General features: G+C 44.1%; 1 protein-coding gene across 1 annotated transcript in view; it reads right to left on the reverse strand.

Moving 5' to 3' along the window:
* The window catches only part of EFNB2 (ephrin B2), a 49,375-nt gene that overhangs the window by 10,554 nt on the left and 16,401 nt on the right, over positions 1-22,420 (reverse strand). Inside the window, exon 2 of the mRNA XM_043891784.1 lies at positions 13,159-13,442. Coding sequence (XP_043747719.1) covers positions 13,159-13,442 — 284 coding nt within the window. The remainder of the gene's footprint in view (positions 1-13,158; positions 13,443-22,420) is intronic.

Genomic DNA, 22,420 nt, shown 5'->3' on the forward strand with positions numbered 1-22,420 from the left:
TTAAGATGTGAGTACCAATGGAAACTTCAGAAGGTAAACTTCATAGCAAGTTCAAGTATAAAATAACTTGAGCAACTTCAACTTATTTTACATCTAATCTCACAGTAAAACTAATGTCTGTCTTCCTCAGTACCTTCTTATCAAGGAGTGTAAGGGCATGTGGTCCTAATTCTAGAGGTGTCCCCTGCCCTCCCTTGCCCTCCGCCCCCCAACCTTGAGAAATAGCATAGCTGAAAGTCTTCTTTGGCCTTGAACTCTGAAATAAAGCCTCAAGATTAATATTCTGATTTCTGATGCAACAGCTAGTCATCAACAAGCTTTAAAAGGCTTAGTGGCCAACTTTGAAACACAATAAGAAAGTGCTAATTCTTGGGAGTAAAATCTGCTTCTACTTCAGGAGACAGTTTTGCAATTTTTCTTATTGTTGATTTGAATGTATTGTGAATTTTTAACTGGGAGAAGGTAAAAATAAATTGCTAACCTCATTCTACTTAATTTTTCTTTGCATCTCTCAACCAGCATCATCCAATGCCGCCACAATCATAGTATGACTGAACTAAATGGATGAAATTGCATTTACTCATTTAGAGAGAGAAAAAAGAACATTGTTATATCTAAGCTTTTAGTGCCCAGACTTTTTTTCCCCCCTTGACTCAAGAGAAAAACTAGATTTTATCAAATCAAAAATTATCAGAAGAGTATCTCTATCTAGTTAGAAAGGAGGGTTCATAAAGATACATGGGCATTTTATAGCCTGCTTTTAAAAGCTTTTGCTTCTGGGATCTAATTGCACTGAGCTGAGTGTATTGAAATCACTAGCTTGTTCCCCCAGGGCCTGATTTTAAGTGGGTGGAGACCATGGCTTAGCAGGGGGTGGGGGGGGAACCCTGAGTTCATATTGCCTAAAAGTTCTCTTCAGGTCTGAAAACTACTCCGCGAACATCTGTACCTGCCGGTGTATCTGTAGGCGGACTTAACTTTCTCCCTCCCTACAGGTAGGCAGTGTGCTGGTGATCTGAGTAACAGAGGAGACCCAGTGGGCAAGGCAGACTGTGTTTCTGGCGGTGTTTCTAGGCTGTGCCCACGGAGAGGAAGTCCTATCGCATTTTAATGTGTCTTCACTGGGTGCTTACGGCTCTGCACCCAGGGGAGGGTGAGCTGGAGTCCTGGATCTCGGCTGTTTTGATTTCAGTCTTCCACCTCGGTAACTGGATGGGGCATTAACTGCTGGCTGCGTGCTGACGCATACATGGGTCTGTCCCAAGCCCTGAGGCCCGCGCCAAGAAATTCTACAGAGTTGGCCCCTCCTGACCAAGGGCATCCATCATTCTTAGGGTATGATGGAAAGAAGGAAACATCGAGATAGCCTATGCAGGGTATTTCATACTATTTAATTTATTTATTTTCTTGGTTTGTGGGATCTTATTTCCTTGACCAGGGATCAAACCTTTGCCCCTGCATTGGAAGCACAGAGTCTTAACCACTGGACTGCCAGGGAAGAATCTAGATCATTTTAAAAAGTAGCTTACTGGGATGGGGCTGGGATGGAGTTGGGGGGGGGGGCATTGATGGACATCCCTAAAGCAAATCCTTTTCTCATCAGAGAGACCCACAAAAGAGAGACAGATAATAAGCATACAGGGTCAGGAAATGAGAGAGTTCAGTTTTCTAGAAAGAATAAAAACTTTGTGTCCATATAAAGCTGCACATGACATAAGGTGCTCTTATTTGGTTATGAAACAACGAGCATTTTATGAGAATCCTCTACCAACATCATCTTCTTGGCACTATGCGTGTCCACCCTGTCATCTGATGCTGGCCGTGCTAATTTTGGTTTCTTCGGGCAGCCCTTCTACACACAGGTCTCCTGAAACTCAACTCAAGAACTGGAAGAACTTGGAAGCCTATTACCTGGGAAACTGAGGAACTAAAGGAAGCAAAACCAAGTGAGAAACTTGAAAAGTAAAGTCATGATGCTGAAATGCATGTGACACATAGACTGGGTTACTGTTTTCTTCCAGCAGAGTGAGCAAAATTTTGAGTTTCTAAAAGAAAAGAAAAAAAGAACTGAGCTATGTAAGTTGAAAACCAGAAGGTTGAGAAAAACTTAAGTACTTAATATGAACATACAACCCAGGGAGTTAAGATCTACCTACTTCGCACCGTGACATGAATTCAAATTCAAAACATAGGATGCATATTCAAAATATGTATTAAAGAGACAGGGATTCAATTTCTAGAACTCAAGGTAGTTTAATGCCCTGAGTATCATGGTTATCCTTTAACATGCCAACTTCAAAGAAAAATTCTAACCATGGAAATGATAACAATCACTAAATGCCAAAAGGGACTTGCCCTTTGCTTTAATTAATAAAAACTTTTGAAACAAAAACATCTGTACGATGTGTCAAAAGGAAGATGAAAAAAAAATCACTTCTAACTTCTTCTTTTTATATGCTTTCCTCTGTGGTTTTATAGTTAAAGAAATGGTGAATACACCGCCGTAGTTTCCCAAGGACCTCACTATTTTTGCTTGGCGCAGTATCAAAAAAAGTTCAGCATTAATTCAAATCATATGGCATTTCTTCCCAGAATGCCTGATCTTAGAGTGAAAGTTTTATAGGTACTTCTAAAAGTCTCGACTTGAAGAAAGAAAAATACAAAGGAAGATACAGGATGTGTGCATTTTTCACCCAAGGAAACATGGTTCTAGTAACAATGGGAAGAGTCACTTGAACTTAACCCCACATCATTCTGGGTGTGTTTTGACATTTTAAAGCCGTAAATCAGGCATTTGGAGGTAATAATGGGCTTAGCCCCAGTAACTTCTATACAACACATTCAGTTAGTTTCTCCATTAGACAGAATGATTTGGAAAAATGAATTAAAAACGAGAGTCACACTTTAGCCCCTCCTACCATATTAAAATACAAGTAAAGATATCTACTTCGCAGGGAGCACTAGTGGTAAAGAACCTCCTGGCAATGCAGGAGATATGAGACGTGCGTTTGATCCCTGGGTCAGGAAGATTCCTTGGAGAAGGAAATGGCAACCCACTCCAGTGTTCTTGCCTGGGAAATCCCATGGACAGAGGAGCCTGGCGGGCTATAGTCCATGGGATCTCAAAGAGTTGGACACGACTGAAGTGACTTAGCATGCATGTAGCAACAAAGATATCGGTACCCAGTATAAATGAATGCTCTTGAATAAAATGGTATAATTTTATTTCCTCAATTGTAAATGCTCACCATGAACAGTGATAGGATATTCTACTAACAACTCAGTAATGACAGTTTTAAAAATGTAACAACCTTGAAACAATTTCATGAACTGTTTGTTTGTGTGTTCACTAAAAAATTGTATGACTTATTACTCTTCCACATATTACTCTTTGGGGAAAGAGGGACAATACAAAGATACTATGTAGAACTGAGTCTAAAGGTGCCAACATATGTTATATCTCCTATGTCATACGAGACTTGGACGTTGAGAGAATTCAGCCAACTGAGAGAACAGTAATAATTGAAAATAATAAATATGACCCTCAGAGCATAAGAAATTTCATCACAGCTTACTCATAAAACCGCTTCACCATGAGGAAGTATATACAAAGTTCAAGGTAGGGACAGTCAACGAAGATGCTAAAAGCCATAGTCACCTTTGATGAGAGAGCCCTGAACAGCCACTGACTACACATAAGACCAGAGTGGAAAAACGTGGGAAAAGGAGAAGCAGAGAATGTGTGTGTGTGCGTGTGGGCACACATCGCAGGTGTATGTCAATGACAGAAGCACCTCCCAGGTTCAACGGCTGCTCTGACATTTCGCTGAGAAAGATCAAACAGTCCCGGAAATAAATCACAGGTCCCCTCTTTTTACAAGAGGCAGGCTTAAACACATGGGGGTTCCTTTATGAGTGGCTTACTTTATTTTCCTCAAAATATGGCTTGCAACACCTTGATGTCTTGATTTTTCATAAATTCTGTTGTGGGAAAACATTCCTTTCAGAGTCTAAAATTTTTTTGCTACAAGTGATGATGATTTATGCAGGTAGGATCTCTCATTAGGCAAAACAAAAATTTCAACAAGATTTAAAAAAAAAAAGAAAAAGCTTTGCATCAAGTGTGCTTTAAGAGAGTGTCACAAAGATTCATAATTGAGAGAATGTGAACATTAAAGGTAAAAGAACAATCACCTTCTACATGTGAGAGTCAACCTTAATATGGGCCAAAATCTACTTCAAAAGAGGAATCACATTTTAAAAATAGGGTGCTAACTCCCTGGTGGCCTAGTGGTTAGTTAGGATTGCAGACTTTCATTGCCATGGCTCTGGTTCAAAAACAAAAATTAGGAGGCCAGATGATCACTTCAATAGAATGACCAAACTCACATTAAGAAAAGAATGAGGTCAGAGTTCTAAAGATAAAACATAATGCCCTATTGTCTATATTAGCTTTACTTTGGCATTCTGAATTTTTTTTTTTAATAAAAATGAGACTTCCCAGTCAAGAGAGAGTGATAATATCTAATAAAAACATTTTGGCCATGAAGAAGCGTGTGTTTGGGCGAATTATTTCCAGCACACGATTTCTAGCCCACTCCTGAGTGTTTAACGGTCTTCATCATTAAAATATCTTTGTGGAGATGTGGAAACCTCTAGACAGTGAAGGGTCAGAGTAAAAAGTTGATGGTGGGGCGGGCACAGCCCACAAGCCTCCTGCTCGTCCCTAATCACAGGCAATGATATTAATGACCCAGTAATTGGGAGACCGCGGCACTCAAGTGGAAAACTTCCATCTGAGGCAGAGTTCATCTCTGGGTGGTAGGGCTTCACCAGTGCCTGAATTAATGCTTGCTGACAGTTTAGAGCATAACACTGCAGATGCGAAAATGCAAAATAGCTCAGACGGACATGATGCTATTTGCTTTGACCGCCTAGAGACCAGCAGGAACCCCGATAAAGTGCCCTGCCTAAATCTGCCCTACACGTGAACCTAATTCCATTCCGGGGACACGTCCTAGACGCCAAGAAGCCACAGCCATTTTCCACATGTTTGCATCAATAAAAGAACACCTTCAGCTCCTGGTTTAACATCAGGAACGATAAAACTGGGTTACTCCACCAAGGCAAAAAGCCATTTGCAAAGCGGGACGGCTTTAAAGACACACAGCCTGGCTCCTCTGTGAAGTGATCAACTGTGCTCCTGCCAGAGGTTCTGCCTGCCCATTCATCCATCCACCCATCCATCCATGTCTCCATCCCTCCCTCCCTCCATCCATCCCTCCCCCCTCCATCCATCCATCCACCCATGCCTCCCTCCCTCCCTCCATCCATCCATCCCTCCCCGCTTTATCTATCCATCCATCCCTCCCTCCATCCATCCCTCCCCCCTCCATCCATCCATCCACCCATGCCTCCATCCCTCCCTCCATCCATCCATCCCTCCCCACTCCATCCATCCATCCATCCATCCATCCCTCCCTCCATCCATCCCTCCCCTCTCCATCCATCCATCTATCCATCCATCCATCCATCCATCCATCCATCCATCCATCCCTCCCTGCATCCATCCAGCCACTCCTTGCTCCATCCATCCCTCTCTCCATCCATCCATCCACCCACCATTGCATCTATGCTTCTATCCATCCATCCATCCCTCCTCCACCCACCCATCCATCCATCCCTCCACACAAACTTGTACCCTTATACTTGTCTAAGGAAATCTGAAGTCTCTTATTACCTCTTTTGTACACTTGAGAGTTTTTTTTATTATTTTTAATTTTACTATTTCGTCACTTCTCACTGACAGGCAAAGTACACTGGACCCTTGAACAACATGAGGGTTAGAGGCCCTAACCCCCAAGCAGTCAGGAATCCAAGTCTAGTTTACGGTGGGCCCTCCATACCCGTGGTTCTTCCATATCCTCGAATTCAACCAACAGTAGATCCTACGGTACTGGAATATTTACTACTGAACAAATCTGCATGTAAGTGGATACAACCAGTTCAACCTGTGCTGTTCAAGGGTCAACTGTACTTGATAAAACACAAAGCTCCATCTTACTAGAGAAATGGAATTGACTGATAGTAGCTCTAAAAAGAAAAATGAAAATTTGGAAGATCTGACAAATTGCCACTACGACCACTGTTAACCAACGGCCCTTTCTCCTTTCCTACTGCTCTGTAGAATTTTCATAGGTCAATTTCGGGGCATATGATTGAAGTCAGCCATCGTTGTGATCATGCTTGGTCACTCAGTTGCGTCTGACTCTTTGCAACCTCATGGACTGTAGCCCTCCAAGCTCCTCTGTCTATGGGGATTCTCCAGGCAAAAATACTGGAGTGGGTAGCCATTCCCTTCTCCAAGGGATCTTCCCAACCCAGGGATGGAACCTGGGTCTCCTGCATTGCAGGCAGATTCTTTACTATCTGAGTCACCAGTGAAGCCAGAGGGCAGTTATACATTTGGACAACAGAGGCCAGCACCTCTGGTCCAACCGGTCTCTGGGTATCCATGGTGAAGATCCGTGCTTGGGTGTCTGGGGATCCACGCCTGCTCACTAGGCATGCGCTTTGTATGTATACATGCTGTCTCTGCTGTCACTCTGTGTGAGACTCGTGTGTCCCAGGATGTAGTATGCTCTGGCTGGAGACTGTCTTTCCTCTCCATCTGTACACATGTATGTGCCTGGCCACCCCAAGGAGCTCTGTCATAATCTGATGATGCTGGTCTAAGGGTCTGAAAACTCTGGCCTCAGTTTTGCCCCTCACACTGCCGTGTGAACTGGACTAAACTTCTCACACGTCCCAAGTTTCTGTTTTCTCACGGTGATAAAAATTCCTCTGTCACCTGTGTTTTGAGACTGCAGAGTGACAGAGAGTACGTGAGGCCATAACACCTTCTTGCAAGTGATCAAACACCCAGAGCCTGAGGTTTCAGTCTGTTAGGAACAAACCCGGGACTCTTAAGAATGATATAAATAAGTTCTTGCCAAGTAATCTTTTCATGTCTGTCTAATGCCTCTTGGCTATTTCTTGAAGTACTTTATTTTGCTTTAAATTTTGATTTTCATGATAAATATTTAAAGGCTATTAAGAAAGAAACGCGTTCTCATGCTTCCACAAAATCTCCAGGACTGTTCAATTATTTACAAGTCTAAGTAAACTTTGCAAAAGCTATAAATACAGGTGCTAGGGAAATTAAGATGTATTTTATGAAATAGTAAAGGCAGTTTTATTCTGAGCAATTCCTACATAATTCTTTTTTTCCAAGGAATTGCCTTCACTCCTCATGTACTCTTATTTTACATGAGAGGCTTTTAGTCTCTCCCCATTGCTTTAAGGACCAGAGTCATCTTGTCCGTTCATAGGTTATTTTGGGAAAAAGGAATGGTGCTCACAAGACAATCTCTGTCTAGCTTTAAATAAGCTGTCACTACCACCTAGGTGACGCCATTGAACTTGAACAGTCTCAACCTACAATAGCCTAATCCTCCTAAACCCCAAGAGATACGGGATAAATACCCCAATGGCCATGACTCCATCAGACCTGCAAGCCAGGCATTTCCCAGCACAAGCTCCAATGAAGCAGAAGTTGAGATTTTATTCCTGAAATTATAAAGAATTTAAGCTTTATTCATATTAAATTGAACAAGGAGCCTTACTGATGTACTCCGCTAGAGAGCCTCCAATACGGTCATAAAAGGATTTTATGTTACGCTGAAAAGAACAGAAACGATGCTTCTCATGGTCAGACCAGTGAAAGGAAGCACGGTCTCAGTTCATCTCAGGGACAAGCCAACCGTGACGCCTACGTTTGCTCTAGAAGAACATGTATACCACGTGGGGATGCTGTGGAAATGACGGATAAAAACACAACATCTCCTTTGTGTAACAGGGAACAGAGAAACGGACCTGGCAAGGCTGGTGAGATGCTAAGTGGGAGATGATTATACGTGTAGAAGACTCCGCCCAGTCTGTCTCTTTCGGGTCTTACAGAGGATCTGCTAACAAGCTTGGGCAATGCCTCCGACAAAAAGATCCATAAATGCATGTTTCTCGGTAAGGAAAGCCCAAGGACAAAAGAACTTTTATAACACTCCAAGAAGACAAAAAAGAGGGAAGGTCTTATAATTAAGTTACGTAGCATTACTGAAACTTGTAAAGTCTCCGGAGTTTCATTTTGTGGATGGTTTTTCAAATAAATGACACTTTTGGAGCACATCTTCCTGCCTGCCAGCTCGCAGGAGCGCACAGGCTTGCCTTTAATCTCCTGCCTCTCACATCCCTCCACCCCCTGCCTCTCCGCAAAGAGACCCCCAGCTGTGCTTACTTGGGGGCCGCCCTGGCAGTAAGCAGTTCACATACAGCACCCCACTTAAAGGCACATGGTCCCCAGCTGACAGACAGGGGCATGAGGCAGGGACTGGTTCAGTTCCTTGGTGAGGGCACTCGAGAACCCAGCTGTGCCTGACTCCAAGCTCCCAACTGGGTTTTCCCAGGTGACTCAGCGGTAAAGAATCCAGCTGCCAATGCAGGAGATGCAGGTTCAACCCCTGGATCCGGAGGATCCCCCAGGAGAAGGAAACGGCAACCCACTCCCGTAACCTTGCCTGGAGAATCCCATGGACAGAGGAGCCTGGTGGGCTACAGTCCACGGGGTCACCGAGTCGATGAGCATTCTATGATGAAGCCAATCGGTTCAGTTCAGTCGCTCAGTCGTGTCCAACTCTTTGCGACCCCATGGACTGCAGCATGCCAGTTGTAGGTGAAAAATAAAAATGTGTCTAATTCTTGAGTTTATATGCAAGGCAATTCTACGCCAGGTATCAAACATAAATCCCTACCCCAAAGTTAGATAAGTGACAGGGCTCATACTGTCATATTTTAGAACTTAATGATGCTCCGTGATGGAAATACAGCGTTTGCCACCTTTATCATGTAAATAAGTCATCAACTAAAGCCCATAATCAACTGCAGAGACCACACATATATTCTAAAATAAATCTATGTGTAGAAGGACATCTGAAACCTCCCATAACGATTTTGCTAGGGAAAGGGCTATGGTACATTCAGCATATTTTATTTTTCATTTATGTATATATATATATATTTAATCTTTTGGCCACACCACTCAGCATGCAGGATCTTAGTTCCCCAACCAGGGATCGAACCTGTGCCCCTTCCACTGGCAGCATGAAATCTGACCACTGGACCACCAGGGAAGTCTCTATTCAGTATATTTACTGCTATTTGCTACACTGACTCCCAGAAATAGGGAAACCAAAAACAAAAAAGAAAAACAAACAGGAAAAAAGGAAAACACTCCACAAAAATACAGGGATGGAATCTGCTGTTCTGTTTTGATTCTTTAAGAATGGTGTTTCCTTATATTTGTGTGCAAACATTTTAATTTATTTAGCAATTTTGCTCAGAAGTGAAGTTTATGCCTAAAAAATAGCAAAGCTGACTGAGGAGCTTTCCAATTTTATATGCTCTGATAACACTAAAAAAAAAAAAATTGCTTTGGAGAATGAAACCCATAATGGGCCTACGAAATGGTGACTCATTCAGATTCATTCAGCGTTTCTCAAGGAAGACTTTCCCGAGGGGTGGCTTTTGGAAGGACCACTGTGAACGCAGCAGGGTGGAGTTACAGAACAGCGTTCAATCAATCAAGCAATCGTTAGAAATGATGTCTTTTAAACTATTCCACAAATCCACATCTTGGCTATGGGTCTGTGGTGAAAGAACGTACCAACCACACAAGGGTAAGTTGGGAGGTGCCCTGGGCGGGCGGTGTTCTTCCTAACAGCTGGGCTGTGGACAGGGTTCACTTAAAAATTATCCACACAAGGGCATTCATTGTCACCGTCTCTGACTCACAGGTTTTGGTAGTGTGATGAAAACCTCTTTGCAGGTATTTTGCAAGATTTTACGCTGTGGCTGGCTGACCAACCCAAGGGACCTTCGTGAGGGTTAATACTGCAAAGGGCCTCCACACCAAAACTGCTGATTCATTCAGCTCTGAATTATTAATTCCCCCCTTTTTTTTTTAACTTTTCAAATTCTTCAGCCATTTGTTTATTAGAAATAAATGACTGTTAAGTGCCAACCACACAGCTCATACCATGCTTAGGTCTAGAAATATCCTGGTTATCAAGCCCACAAAAGCTGAATCTCTGCCGTGGAAGGCAGAGAGAATACAAAGTGAAAGTGTCAGTCGTTCAGTCGTGTCTGACTCTTTTCGACCCTGTGGACTGTAGCCCACCAGGCTCCTCTGTCCATGGGATTTCCCAGGCAAGAATACAGGAGTGGGTTGCGATTCCCAACCCAGGGATCGAATCCCAGTTTTCTGCATTGCAGGCAGATTCTTTACCATCCGAGGCACCAGGGAAGACCCAGAGATAATGCAGGTGAGTTATTAAACAATTTCAAAGAAATCAGTGACAATGACTCCCAATTTGGTATTTGGAAGCAAGCAAATCCTTCTGGGTTATCCCTTCTAAAAAGAAACTGGAAACAAGCATAAATTTGACACAAATAAGGCTGAGGACACAGTTAGGAATGCTTGCCTAGTATTCACTGGAGTGTTTTTCTGAGACTAAGCTTCCTTTGACAATGGGTCACTTCAGAACAGATAGTTATTTTATAAACTTTTTTTAAAAAATGTAAAGACATGCTAAGAAAAAAAAACTGTAGCTTATAAATGTTTGTCTTTGAGGCAATTAAGAATCAGAATGTAATGAAAAAGAGACCCAATGGCCACAATATCCTCACCTTTGGAAGATTAAAGATTAGGAGACTTTATTATGCAAATTAAACCCAAGGTTAATGACTGACCCAGGTCACCTGAAAAAGTCAGTTCCCAACATGAGGAAAACCCGTATATATCACTTTGCCCCACGTCAAAGCAAATACTCATCTAGGAGAAAAACTAATTAGGATCAGCATCGTTGTGTCATGTCCTTTCCTAGGGGAAGTCAGCGGATACTTGGTAGGTTTAAAAATACACTCCCAATTAAAAGTTAATATTGACTTCTAAGACTTAAAAAAAGTGTGACGCCTGCATCATAAACCCGTTACTACTACAAATCCGTGTCTTTAAAGAGTTTAGTGGATCCTGTCCATTCAGTTGGAGAAGAGCCACTCTGACAAGAGATGCTAGACCAGATGTATCCATCCAACCACAAATGGTGTGGAACTGGAGACTTCTACCCTTAGCCAGAATAAGAACAATAATAACAATAAAAGCCGTTTCCTACAGAAGGCATCGAAATTCAAAGAAATAAAGTAACTTCCTCATTAAGCTTAGGCAGCAGGACTAGAACCCAGGTGTCAGGGCTCCTGGCAGTTCCCCTAGGGAACGGCCCAACACCAATTCCAACTCAGTCCACTGGCAACTTGGACTGTTCCTCTCTGGGGCTGCTGAACAACTGCTCCAAAGTGTCACTTCTCTTCTTCCTACCCACGGACAGAAACCAGGATACAGTGATGACGCTGACTGGACTAATACTCTTAGCTATGAAGGTGCCTACTAGCTGGATGCTAAGATTTGGAGTTAAACTCATGTCATACACATTGCCGGGCTTTCCTGGTGGCTCAGTGGTAAAGAATCCACTGCAGTACAGGAGACCCAGGTTCCATCCCTGGGTCAGGAAGATCCCTGGGAGAAAGAAGTGGCAACCCACTCCAATATTCCTGCCTGGGAAATTCCAGGGACAGAGGAGCCTGGAGGGCTAAAGTTCATGGGGTCGCAAGAGTCAGACATGACTTAGTGACTAAACAACAATGAAGTCTTACTTTTAAAAGTTTTTTTTTTTTTTGGAAGACACTGTTGGACTTCCAAAAGCTTGAGATTTCCATTTATTTTACCTAATGACTATTTTATACTTTCAAAGATTTCCCTCTTATTTCATACCCATCTGCTTGTCCCATCCCTCAAAAATACTTTTACTTTCATTGTATGATCACTCTGCTTTTAAATCTATAATTCACCACTTTCCCTTTTTCTTTGTTGCTTGTTCTCACTAAGCCACTCTCTGTGCATTACCATGGTTTAAAAATAGGCTTTCAGTCGCTGTGGCATTTCAGGTTCACAGCAAAGGACAAGGATTAGACGGTTATGACCATATCTTTGTTTTAATTACTAATGACTGTAATAAAAAACAGAAAACAATACATTATTGAGTACTTAATAAGTAGTCAGTGAATTGTTGATTTTGCAATTTCTCAAGAGCAGCCAAGAGAGTTTCAGTCTGATCACCCAGAGACCATCTCCCAGTAGACAGCAGCTCAGCGCCCCCGACAAACTGGGGCCCCTTCTGACGAGTGAGTGGAGACTCCCCAAAGAAACCGAGAAAAATGACTGCGTTGCTTGCGTGATGTGAACAGCTGTCCTAGGCACCCAGACCGGGCTCTGACATACCCTGGGCCCGGAACAACCCTAACTCCTGTACCTACTAGGCACAGGCTGCCTCATTGGAGTTCACAGCCTCAGGAGTGAACAGGAGCTCAGATAGAACCCACGAGGTACACGGGATGTGTCAAATTAATTATATGGGGAGAGAAAAAAAGAAATTCATCAAACAAACCTAACTTTATTCTTCTTCCAAATCTGGTTTTAGCCTACCCATGTATGATAGTGGTTGCCTGGAACTCCCATCCTTTGACCTACACACTCCATGCGGAATGGGTACCATTTTACCATCTTGCTCACTGCTGAACCCCTAGCACTGATGCAGTTTCTGGCACAGAGTAAATACTAAATGAATGGATGGATAGATGGATGGATGGATGGATGGATGGATGGATAAAGATAAAAGTCATCGCACAAGATTCACCTATCAAAATCTCACCAATGTTTCTTAAAAATGATTTTGTCAGTAGAGATGCTGAGTATATTCAAATATATCCACTTATTTCAATGCTACAAAAACTCTAGGAGGCTCTTTCTCTTTAGGTATTTATATTAATGGTATTACTAGTACAGGGTCCTTCATTCAATTAAGGCTTCTTTTTAAAAAAAATGGACAATTTTCAGCAAAGATTCCCACCAAATTATTTGCCACAGTAATAATTTTCAGGAAACAAAAATGGATACAAACCTATTTAGCTTATCCTAATTTCTATAAAATAAATGAATAGAATTATACTTACATATAATGTAATAATCTCTGTTCTTCTGAAATTCTAGACCCCAGAGGTTAGGGCTGAATTCTTGGAACTTGATAGTGAACTTTACATCTTGATCTGGTCTGGCACAGTTGAGAAGAGGGGTATTTTCCTTCTTAATAGTGCATCTGTCTGCTTGGTCTTTGTCCACCATATAAACTTTATAATATTCATACTGGCCAACAGTTTTAGAGTCCACCTTGGGGCAAATAATATCCAATTTGTCTCCTATCTGTGGGTATAGTACCAGTCCTTGTCCAGGTAGAAATCTAAAAGCATAAAAGAAAAGGTACCATTGAGTTTATTTTTAAAAAATTAACCATGTTAATAATAATGACAATATAGTCAGACATCAAAAATTCCAAACTCCAATTTCATAGTTCCACACTTTTATTGATCAACAGTATCTGAGTTCACTTTGCCGACAAAAGTCCATCTAGTCAAAGCTATAGCTTTTCCAGTATTCATGTCCGGACGTGAGAGTTGGACCATAAAGAAGGCTGAGTGCCGAAGAACTGATGCTTTCAAACTGTGGTGCTGGAGAAGGCTCTTGAGAGTCCCGCAAACTGCAAGGAGATCCAATCAGTTCATCCTAAAGGAAATCAACCCTGGATATCACTGGAAGGACTAAAGCTGAAGCTCCAGTACTTTGGCCACCTATGTGGACGGAGAGCAGACTCATTGGAAAAGACCCTGATGCTGGGAAAGACTGAGGGCAGGAGGAGAAGGGGGTGACAGAGGATGAGATGGCTGGATGGCATCACCGACTCAATGGACGTGAGTGTGAGCAAACTCCGGGAGACAGTGAAGGACAGGGAAGCTTGGTGTGCACAAAGCGTGGGACACCACTGAGTGACTGAACAACAATCTGAATTCAGATCAATACGGGATGCATGTATTTAGGAACTAAGCTTTAAAGGAAAAAAGAAAAAGAAAGAAACCACACTCCTATCTTTACCCAGTAGGATCAAGTCACCCTGCTGACACTCCTTCCCCACCCCCTCACTGTAACATTTCAGGGCTCCTTTGTGTAACTCCACAATGACTTCTCCTTGATGGTGAGTCAGACCTTCCCACCTGTTTGTTATTTTTTAACCATTGGCAGCCTCCGTTTATTGGGCATGCCACAGAAAGACCGCCTCAATTCCATGGAATGGTGGATGCCCGAAAACTTTGTTGTCCTGTTAGTTTCCATTTGCTGTTGATGCTAATTAACAGACAAGTTTCATCAAGAATGTTTCAAATTACTTATCATAATTAGTCAGTCACTGATCAAACAATGGCTCCTTTATTACCCTGAACAAAAGAAACGTCTTACAAACCCATAAAAAGTTAACCAGAAATAATTAGTTGGAGTATTGATTCAGCTGCAAGATGAAAAGTCCCCAGCTCAGGAGGACAGCATCTACTGCCCCGGCCCCACAAACCATTTTCCCCCTCCCTTGAGATACAGTTGCTTCAATTAATTCTTAGAAGCAGATCTTTAGAACCCAAACTCCTAATGCACTATCCCCACAGTGCTTACTAATAGCCTCCCTCCTCCCCGTTCTTTCTTCCTAGCTCTGCTGCTGGAAGATCTTTCCTACCGGGGAGCTCCTCTGAAAGCCTGAAACAACAGCTTCTCAGTGAACATCCTTCTACAAGTGCTAACATTAAAAACACACTTAGGAAACCCATCTCGTTCCTTCTGAGGAGACCAAGCCTGCAGGCTCATTCAAGTATTAAAGCCTGGGAACAAAGCATCATGTCTGATCCAACGTTTACTGAACCAGGGAAGGCCATCAGCCATGACCATGAATGGGTCATAATTCACTGAGAAAGAAGCAGAGAGAGGGAGGGAGAAAGCAGGAGGGATGGGGCGTCCCCAATTTCAAATCGATACTGAAGGAACAGCTGATGATGTGTGCTAATGAGTGGTATGAATTTTTCTAAAATGTGCATGAGGTTGATTATAAAGCATCACAGAACATAACAAAAACTAGATTGCAGATTTATACGAAAAACCAGGAAAAAAAGCAAGTTGCACACAATGGTCTGTCACTCTTCCCTGGGACTGTGCCTTTTTACAATCTCCAAGAGAGAGTGGCCCCCTTTCTTATTTTGTCTTAACTGAAATTCCTAAAGCAGGGATATATGACACTTTTTTTAAGTTAAAAATGAAAGAAAAGTGGATGACAAAAATCTTTCCTTGAAGCAGAACTCAAAATGAATGACAAATTTCAGACAACCATGTTGTGCACCCTTGAAGAATTCTCTAGAACTGCTGACAAATGTAGATCACCACTGTGTAGGAGCCTCTCGGGGAAATTCTGGGCCATTCCTGCAGTTTTCTGGAGAGCTGCTTGGAAAACTGGACTCCAGGGGACTGCGGGCATCCAGGGCTCTCTCTCCACCCCGAGGGTCGGGGGTCTCCGTCTTTCCTGTGGCTAAAACCTGGCTCTGGTTTCTGGTGGACAGACTGAAGGACAGAATCTGAATGTTTGAGGCTTGTTCAGTCTTTACTAAGTGATTCTGCCGTGGTTGGGAAGTGGGGGCCAGGAGCCTGCTGGTCCATATAGATGAGATACACTGAGTATTAACGCTGCTCACCTTCCTGGCACATCATTTTTCTCATGTCTTACTCCTGGACCTTCTTGGGAAATCTTCACTGCATCTGAGCACCAAGGGCAGACTCCTGCCTGGGGTTTCCCACCCCTCTCCAAACACCTTCTCCCCTAAACCTGCTCCGAGAGCAGCCGGCACAGCGAGCACCTGCGTTAGCTGGAGTGAAATCTGCAGCCTGGATGCCCGGACCTGCCTCCTTTCAGCTCTGACCTCCACACTGAGCGAACTTCACCCTGGACCACCAGGCTCCGGACCTCAGGATCCTGAGACAGATGGACCCATCCTCTTGTCCATCCACTCAGTTCCTGTAAGACATCAGGCCCATCCCCACCCGAAAGCTGTGTATCATCTCTGCACATCTCCATGCTCTCCCACATCACGCCTACGTCTCAGGTTTGGCTCACCAAGCTCTTTCTTCATTCAAGATGCTACCCAGATCCTGTTCCCCTCACGAAGATGATTTTTTCCTGCATAACCGAAGACTCGCTGTTGGTTCCCTCTCCGCCCCTGTGAGCACCTCCACGGGACTCTCTCTTCACTCACCAAATCCAAGTTCCAGTTTCTGCTGGAGCTGATGGGGCGAAGTCAAGAACAGAGGACACATGAACGGGTTTAGCTACAAGGATCTCTGTGTTTCAGACCAGGTTCTCAGAAGGCCCTGATTATATTTGCTAAGTCACTTCAGTCGTGTCCAACTCTTTGCAATCCCATGTAGCCTGCCAGGCTCCTCTGTCCATGGGGTTCTCTGGGCAAGAATACTGGAGTGGGTTGCCTTTCCCTTCTCCAGGGGATCTTCCTGACCCAGAGATCAAACCCTCATCTCTTGTTTACCAGTAGCACCGCCTGGGAAGAAAGTACTGATCACACAAAAAGCTTAAATGGTCATCACAGGAGAGCCATGTCTGGGAAGGAGTTAACCCAGGGGATGCTTTTTGAAAGGGGGGAATCTCAATTGCAATAAGCGTATTGGATGCACTCATAAAAAGTAAATCCTGATAAAACCCACTATTCCTAATGCTTGCAAAAGCATCAGTTCACTTTTCAGAGGACGCTGTGGCAAAAAGTCAGGCAAGGATTTGCTCCTTCACTCTGAAAAGTGGTTTCAAGGGTTCCTAAAAAAAAATTATTCCTTCTTTAAATGCATACAACAGGACCCGACACTTGAGCACTTCAGAGGTTGACTTTTTTAAACCTATACAGGTATATATTAATAGATATACCAGCAATTAGCACACTTGTTTCTCTAATTGATGAGATTATGGTTTCTCAGTAGACAAATGACTCGGGCGGAATTTCTTGCACATGTTACCACTAAGTTTATTGAGCCCAGAAATTCTTTTGCCTCCCAGGAGACTTCACGGTTGTTGTTGTGTTTTCTTTTAATTGAGATATAGTTGATTTATAATATTATATTCCTTTCAGGTGCACTGCATTGTGATTCAAAATGTTTATGGTTCTATTCCATTTACAATTATTATGAAGTATTGATTATATTCCCTGTGTTGCACAATATACCCTTGTAGCTTATTTATTTTATACATAGTGGTTTGTAGCTCTTAATTCTCTGCTCCTCCCACCTTCCTCTGCCCACCCCCCTCAATTAATAACCACTGGTTTGTTCTCTGAATCTGTGAACTTTTCTTTTTAGTTACAATCACTAATTTGCTTTATTTTTTAGATTCCACATGTAAGGGATCACAAACAGTATCTGTCTCTGGCTTACTTAAGAAGCAGGCAGGATACCCTTTGGGTCTATCCAAGCACCTTCACTGTCTCTAAGGCAACATGGAGCAAGTGGAATCAAGTGAGGGTAACAACGGAGGCACCCGCATCTCCATGAGAGATGCTACGGAGAGATGCTACAGGAAAGTAGGACCCGGATGTCAGGACTTTACAATCTGGCTTCCCGAGGGCAGCAGGTCCCAGGCGTGGCTGACTCAACACAGAACGTCCAAGTGCTGACATCTGGTAGACGCTTAAAGAACCAGCGGCAGCTAAGACACAATCAATTTAAGTCAAATCTAGTGCCATGAACTAGCTGCAGATCGCAGGCACGTTAGGGATTCTGAAGGAAGGATGAGCGGGAGTTGGGATGGGGCCGGGGAGGTGGGCGGGAGGGTGGTGGTGCTGAGAACCGAGCGGAACCACCCCGGCAGGATGCGTTTCTGGACCGTCAGGGGCTGTCCAACTGCAGATGGAGTTCTGGACTCCTTCTCCCCAGTCATGAATATCGACGGTTTTCTGCAATCCTTTCCTGGTCACAACGCAAAGCGGTGCGCCGCCCCCAGAAGCCAGGCGGCTTTGGGGCACTGACTCTTTGGTAAGTGAACACAGATCAGAGCACCCTCCTCCACGGTCTCCGTTCGGTCCCCGCACCCGGACCTGACACGCAGACCAGACATGCGTCTCGTGCCACACGCGAGACGCAACAGGAAAAGCCTCCGCCCCGCACCCTTCTCAGCTCCGGCTACACGGCATTAAAGCGAAAATCAGGTTTGGGGAAACGCAGCTTTCTCTCAATTGAGCTTTTCATAGAAAAGCCACGCAGTTTAAAGGCGAATCAAGAGAAAGAACGTCAACCCACGTGCACGCCTTTACCCAGGCGTCAGAGACCAGGGTCCGAGGCGAAAACGGGCCAGAGGTGGAACTTGTGTTTCCAGTGTGGTGTTAGAGAGCGATCTGGACAGTTCAGGAGAATCGCAGAATGTATGTGGAAAGAAAACGGGGTGGATGTCCTCATACTATCATTTCTGAATGGAAAACAACGTGTCTGTCCCACAGGTTAAAGCCAAGGCAGTAACCACAGAGTTCTGTTTTTGAAGCCAGGTCACTTATATTTGCCTTTTATCGCCTCAAGATTGCTCAGACAAGTTAACAAGTCAGACCGCACAGTACATCTGTGCCCTGAACATTTGGTAATAATAAGACACTTGTGTTATTGTTGACCTGGGAATTTTTTTTTTTATTTAAAGAATTAGGGTGGGGACAACTGGCTAATTTTAAATTACTACACTGACTCTGCCTCTTGTTGTTTAGTTGCTAAGTCGAGTCTGACTCTTTCATGACCCCATGGACTGCAGCCTGCCAAGCTCCTCTGTCCATGGGACTTCCCAGACAGGAATACTGGACTGGGCTGCCTTTGTGTTCTCTGGGGAGCTTCCTGACCTGGGAATCTTCCCTTCTCAGGGATCGAACCCTCATCTCCTGCATTGGTCAGCAGATTTCATTACCACTGAACTGCCAGGGAAGTCTAGTGACCTTGCCTAGTGAATATTAAGTGCAGATTTCCTTCTGTGTGCTGAGATCACATCTATTTCTGTAGCCAAAGCAGCCCAGGGGAAAATCCCCACATTTGTAACCCATACCACAGAGCTGAGGTGGTTGTCGTTCAACCACATCCAAAAAGAAAAAGAAAAAAAAGTGGTTAGAGGTCTTTGTCAATAATATCTGCTGGCTTTTGATCGAAAACAAAGAACAAAGAAGACTCACACGGTCTCACGTCCTATATAGCAGAGCAAACACAGTGGGTCAGATCCCCTTCGGGGCCAGGGCTCAAAGTCAGAACGAGTCACCCTGCTGCCCTCCTGGGAGGGGGCAGCCCATCCCCATCAGGGGAGCTCACGGTCGGGACGGCTGCCGGGAGTGTCGGAGCTGTGGTTGTGGGTCTCTCCCTGGAGAGCTTCCGTGGGAAGGCACGGGAGTAGGGTGAGCCGAGCAGAAACAGGGAACTCCTATGGTTTTTCAGTTTTTCCCAATGAATCACTCCCAAGCAAGACAATAAGATACGATGACTCTGAGCCAAACCCAGGGACGCTATAATATGGGACAAAATGGAAACTCTGAGTACGGTTTCTGAAGTTTCCCTGCCTGAAATTTATTATTAGTATGATTATTTTGGTCGCACCACACAACTTGTGGGATCCTAGTTCCCTAACCAGGGATCGAACCTGTCCCCACTGCTGTGGAAGTGCAGTCTTAACCACTGGACCACCCAGAAAGTCCCTGATATGAAATGCTTTGCTACTAGGATCTGTTTCTATCTTCTGATTACCTATCAACCTGAATCCAAGTTTTCAAAAGTTATTCACCAAACTAGACTCTAACACTTCCACAGGGAATACTCTGAATCAATCTAATAACCTAAATTAGACTTTAATGTTTAATAATCTAAATTAGATCTCTAATAATCTCAATTACATACTCCAACTCCATATTCATCACTGTGGAAACTTTTAAAATAATGCAACCATTATGTGACACAGCATTTTTTAAAAACTTATTTTATGGGAGTAGAGCTGATTAGGTGTGTGGATTTCTGCTGTGCCTTCCTTCCCAGGTGGCTCGGGGGTAAAGAATCCACTTGCAGTGTAGGAAACACAAGTTCAATCCCTGTGTTGGGAAGATTCCCCTGAAGAAGGAAATGGCAACAGACTCCAGTATTCTTGCCTGGGAAATCCCATGACGGGCTACAACCCATGGGGTCGTGAAAGTCAGACAGACATCTAAACAACAACAACAATTCCTGCCATGCAGCATAGGGATTCAGTGATACATACACAACACATTCTTTTTCATATTTTTTCCATGAGGTGTGTCGTAGGATATTGAATATACTTCCCTGGTGACACAAATTTCCTTAATGTTTTAATTCACACTAGGATCCCATGCTTGTTTAAAAACCTAGCATAATGCACTGAAAGCCTAAACCTGCCACTTAGGCGTTTAGGGGTCACGACAGATCAGCGTATCACACGTTACACTCTCCAATCTGGACCCTTCTGTCGACTAGCATCGCATTCCCAGGTTTCACAGGGTACATCAGATGGGGCAATGGTTGCCTGCCTGACTTCCAAACCAGGCCCGAGGGAACAGCGAGGTCCATGGGACCGAGGAGCTGAGATGCTCATGGCTGGCTGGTTATGGGGCCACAGCGATTCTCCCCAGCCCCTCACGGACACTCCGTTTTCCTTGCTTCTCTTTTCTCTCCTTCCCGCTCCTCCATTCATGCCCCCATCATAACATGTGTTCCTCAGGACAAACGTGCAAGGACTTCTCACACTTTTCTTCGAGGTTGCCAAAACTATGTAGGTTGAACTTAGGACAGCCGAGTCACCGTGGCCCCCTTGATGTTCAAAGAGTCTGAGAAGACTTGAAATAAGGAGCCCTTGCTCTCCTGAAGGCAACAGCACGTCAAGGTAGATGACCGGAGAACACATCGAACTACCATAGTAATAAGGGCAAATTGATACGCTGCTGCCAAACGCAAAAACATCCCGCCTACCCAGAGCAGAAGAGATGGGAATGAAAGGATGTAGACAGGAATGACCAGCTCCTGGGTCCAAACGAATAACCGGGTCAGGCAAACGCCCTCCAGACGGGCATGACCACTGAGCTTCTTGCTCTAAAGTGCGTCAGCTCCAACCCAGGGTCCTCTCCGGGTACCATGGTACACATATGATTTCAGCATCTTTCTGAGTATCTAATATTTCCGCCTACTTGTGGCAGGTATCGTCCGACTGAGCCAGGAGCAAGTTACTCATGTATCAGAACCCATGCAAGCCCTGCCAATGGGCAGACTGGGGGGAGGGACCGACAGGTGACACTCTTCTACCTCTGGAACAAAACGCCGAGCAAAAGCAAAAGCTTCAGCGTCTGAGTGAACAGACCTCACTCTGTTCCAACTCTTCACGGCCCCATGGACTGTGGCCCACCAGGCTCCTCTGTCCACGGGATTCTCCAGGCCAAGAATACTGGAGTGGGTTGCCACATCCTCCTCCAGGGGACTTGGCCAGCCCAGGGATCCAACCCAGGTCCCCTGCAGTGCGGGTAGATTCTTTACCGCCTGAGCCACCTGGGAAGCCCGTGTGTATGACTGATTTTATTTTTCCTTTCCTTTCAAAATTACATCATTAGAGGCACATGTGCACACTGCCATATTCAAACTGGACAACCAACAAGGACCTCCTGTAGGGCACAGGGAACTCTGCTCAATGTCATGTGGCGGCCTGGATGGGAGGGGAGTTTGGGGAGAGTGGATACATGTATTTAATGTAGGTATGGCTCAGTCGCTTCACTGTTCCCCTGACGCTATCACAACGGTGTTAATAGTTAATGGGGGTATACCCCAACACAAAATAAAAAGATTTGAAAAACATTACATCATTAGAGTATATGATTATGTAAGTAAATGGCTAAGTTCAGTTGAAAATACACACACACACACACAGAGCGTGCTGCTCTGCTCATTCTGCGGACCAGACAGAGAACACAGACACGGACGGTCAGACGCGGGGCCTCTATCTGAGGCTGCTCTGAGCTACTGGATGCTGGACTGGGGGTGACTGTCAGCTTTCGGTGTTTTTTCAGAATTCTCTGCGATAAACATCAAGTGCTTTTGTAATCTGATTAGAACATTATGCATCAAGGTCCAGTTTCAAGAACAAACTACTACATTCTGGAGCAGTCTTTCATGACTCCAGTTTAAAACAAGATTTTCAAGGCCTGTAGACTTTTACACTTTTGGGGGATGCATTTCCTGAGAACGCAACGAAATAAAATTATCGTTCTCCTGAACTGCGGTCTATTTAACGAAGCAGTTCTTGAGTCTACAAAAGCCATATGTAGTCACATACAAGTAGTTTAT

This window comes from Cervus elaphus, chromosome 30 (assembly GCF_910594005.1).
Source record: "Cervus elaphus chromosome 30, mCerEla1.1, whole genome shotgun sequence".
Classification (NCBI taxonomy): domain Eukaryota; kingdom Metazoa; phylum Chordata; class Mammalia; order Artiodactyla; family Cervidae; genus Cervus; species Cervus elaphus.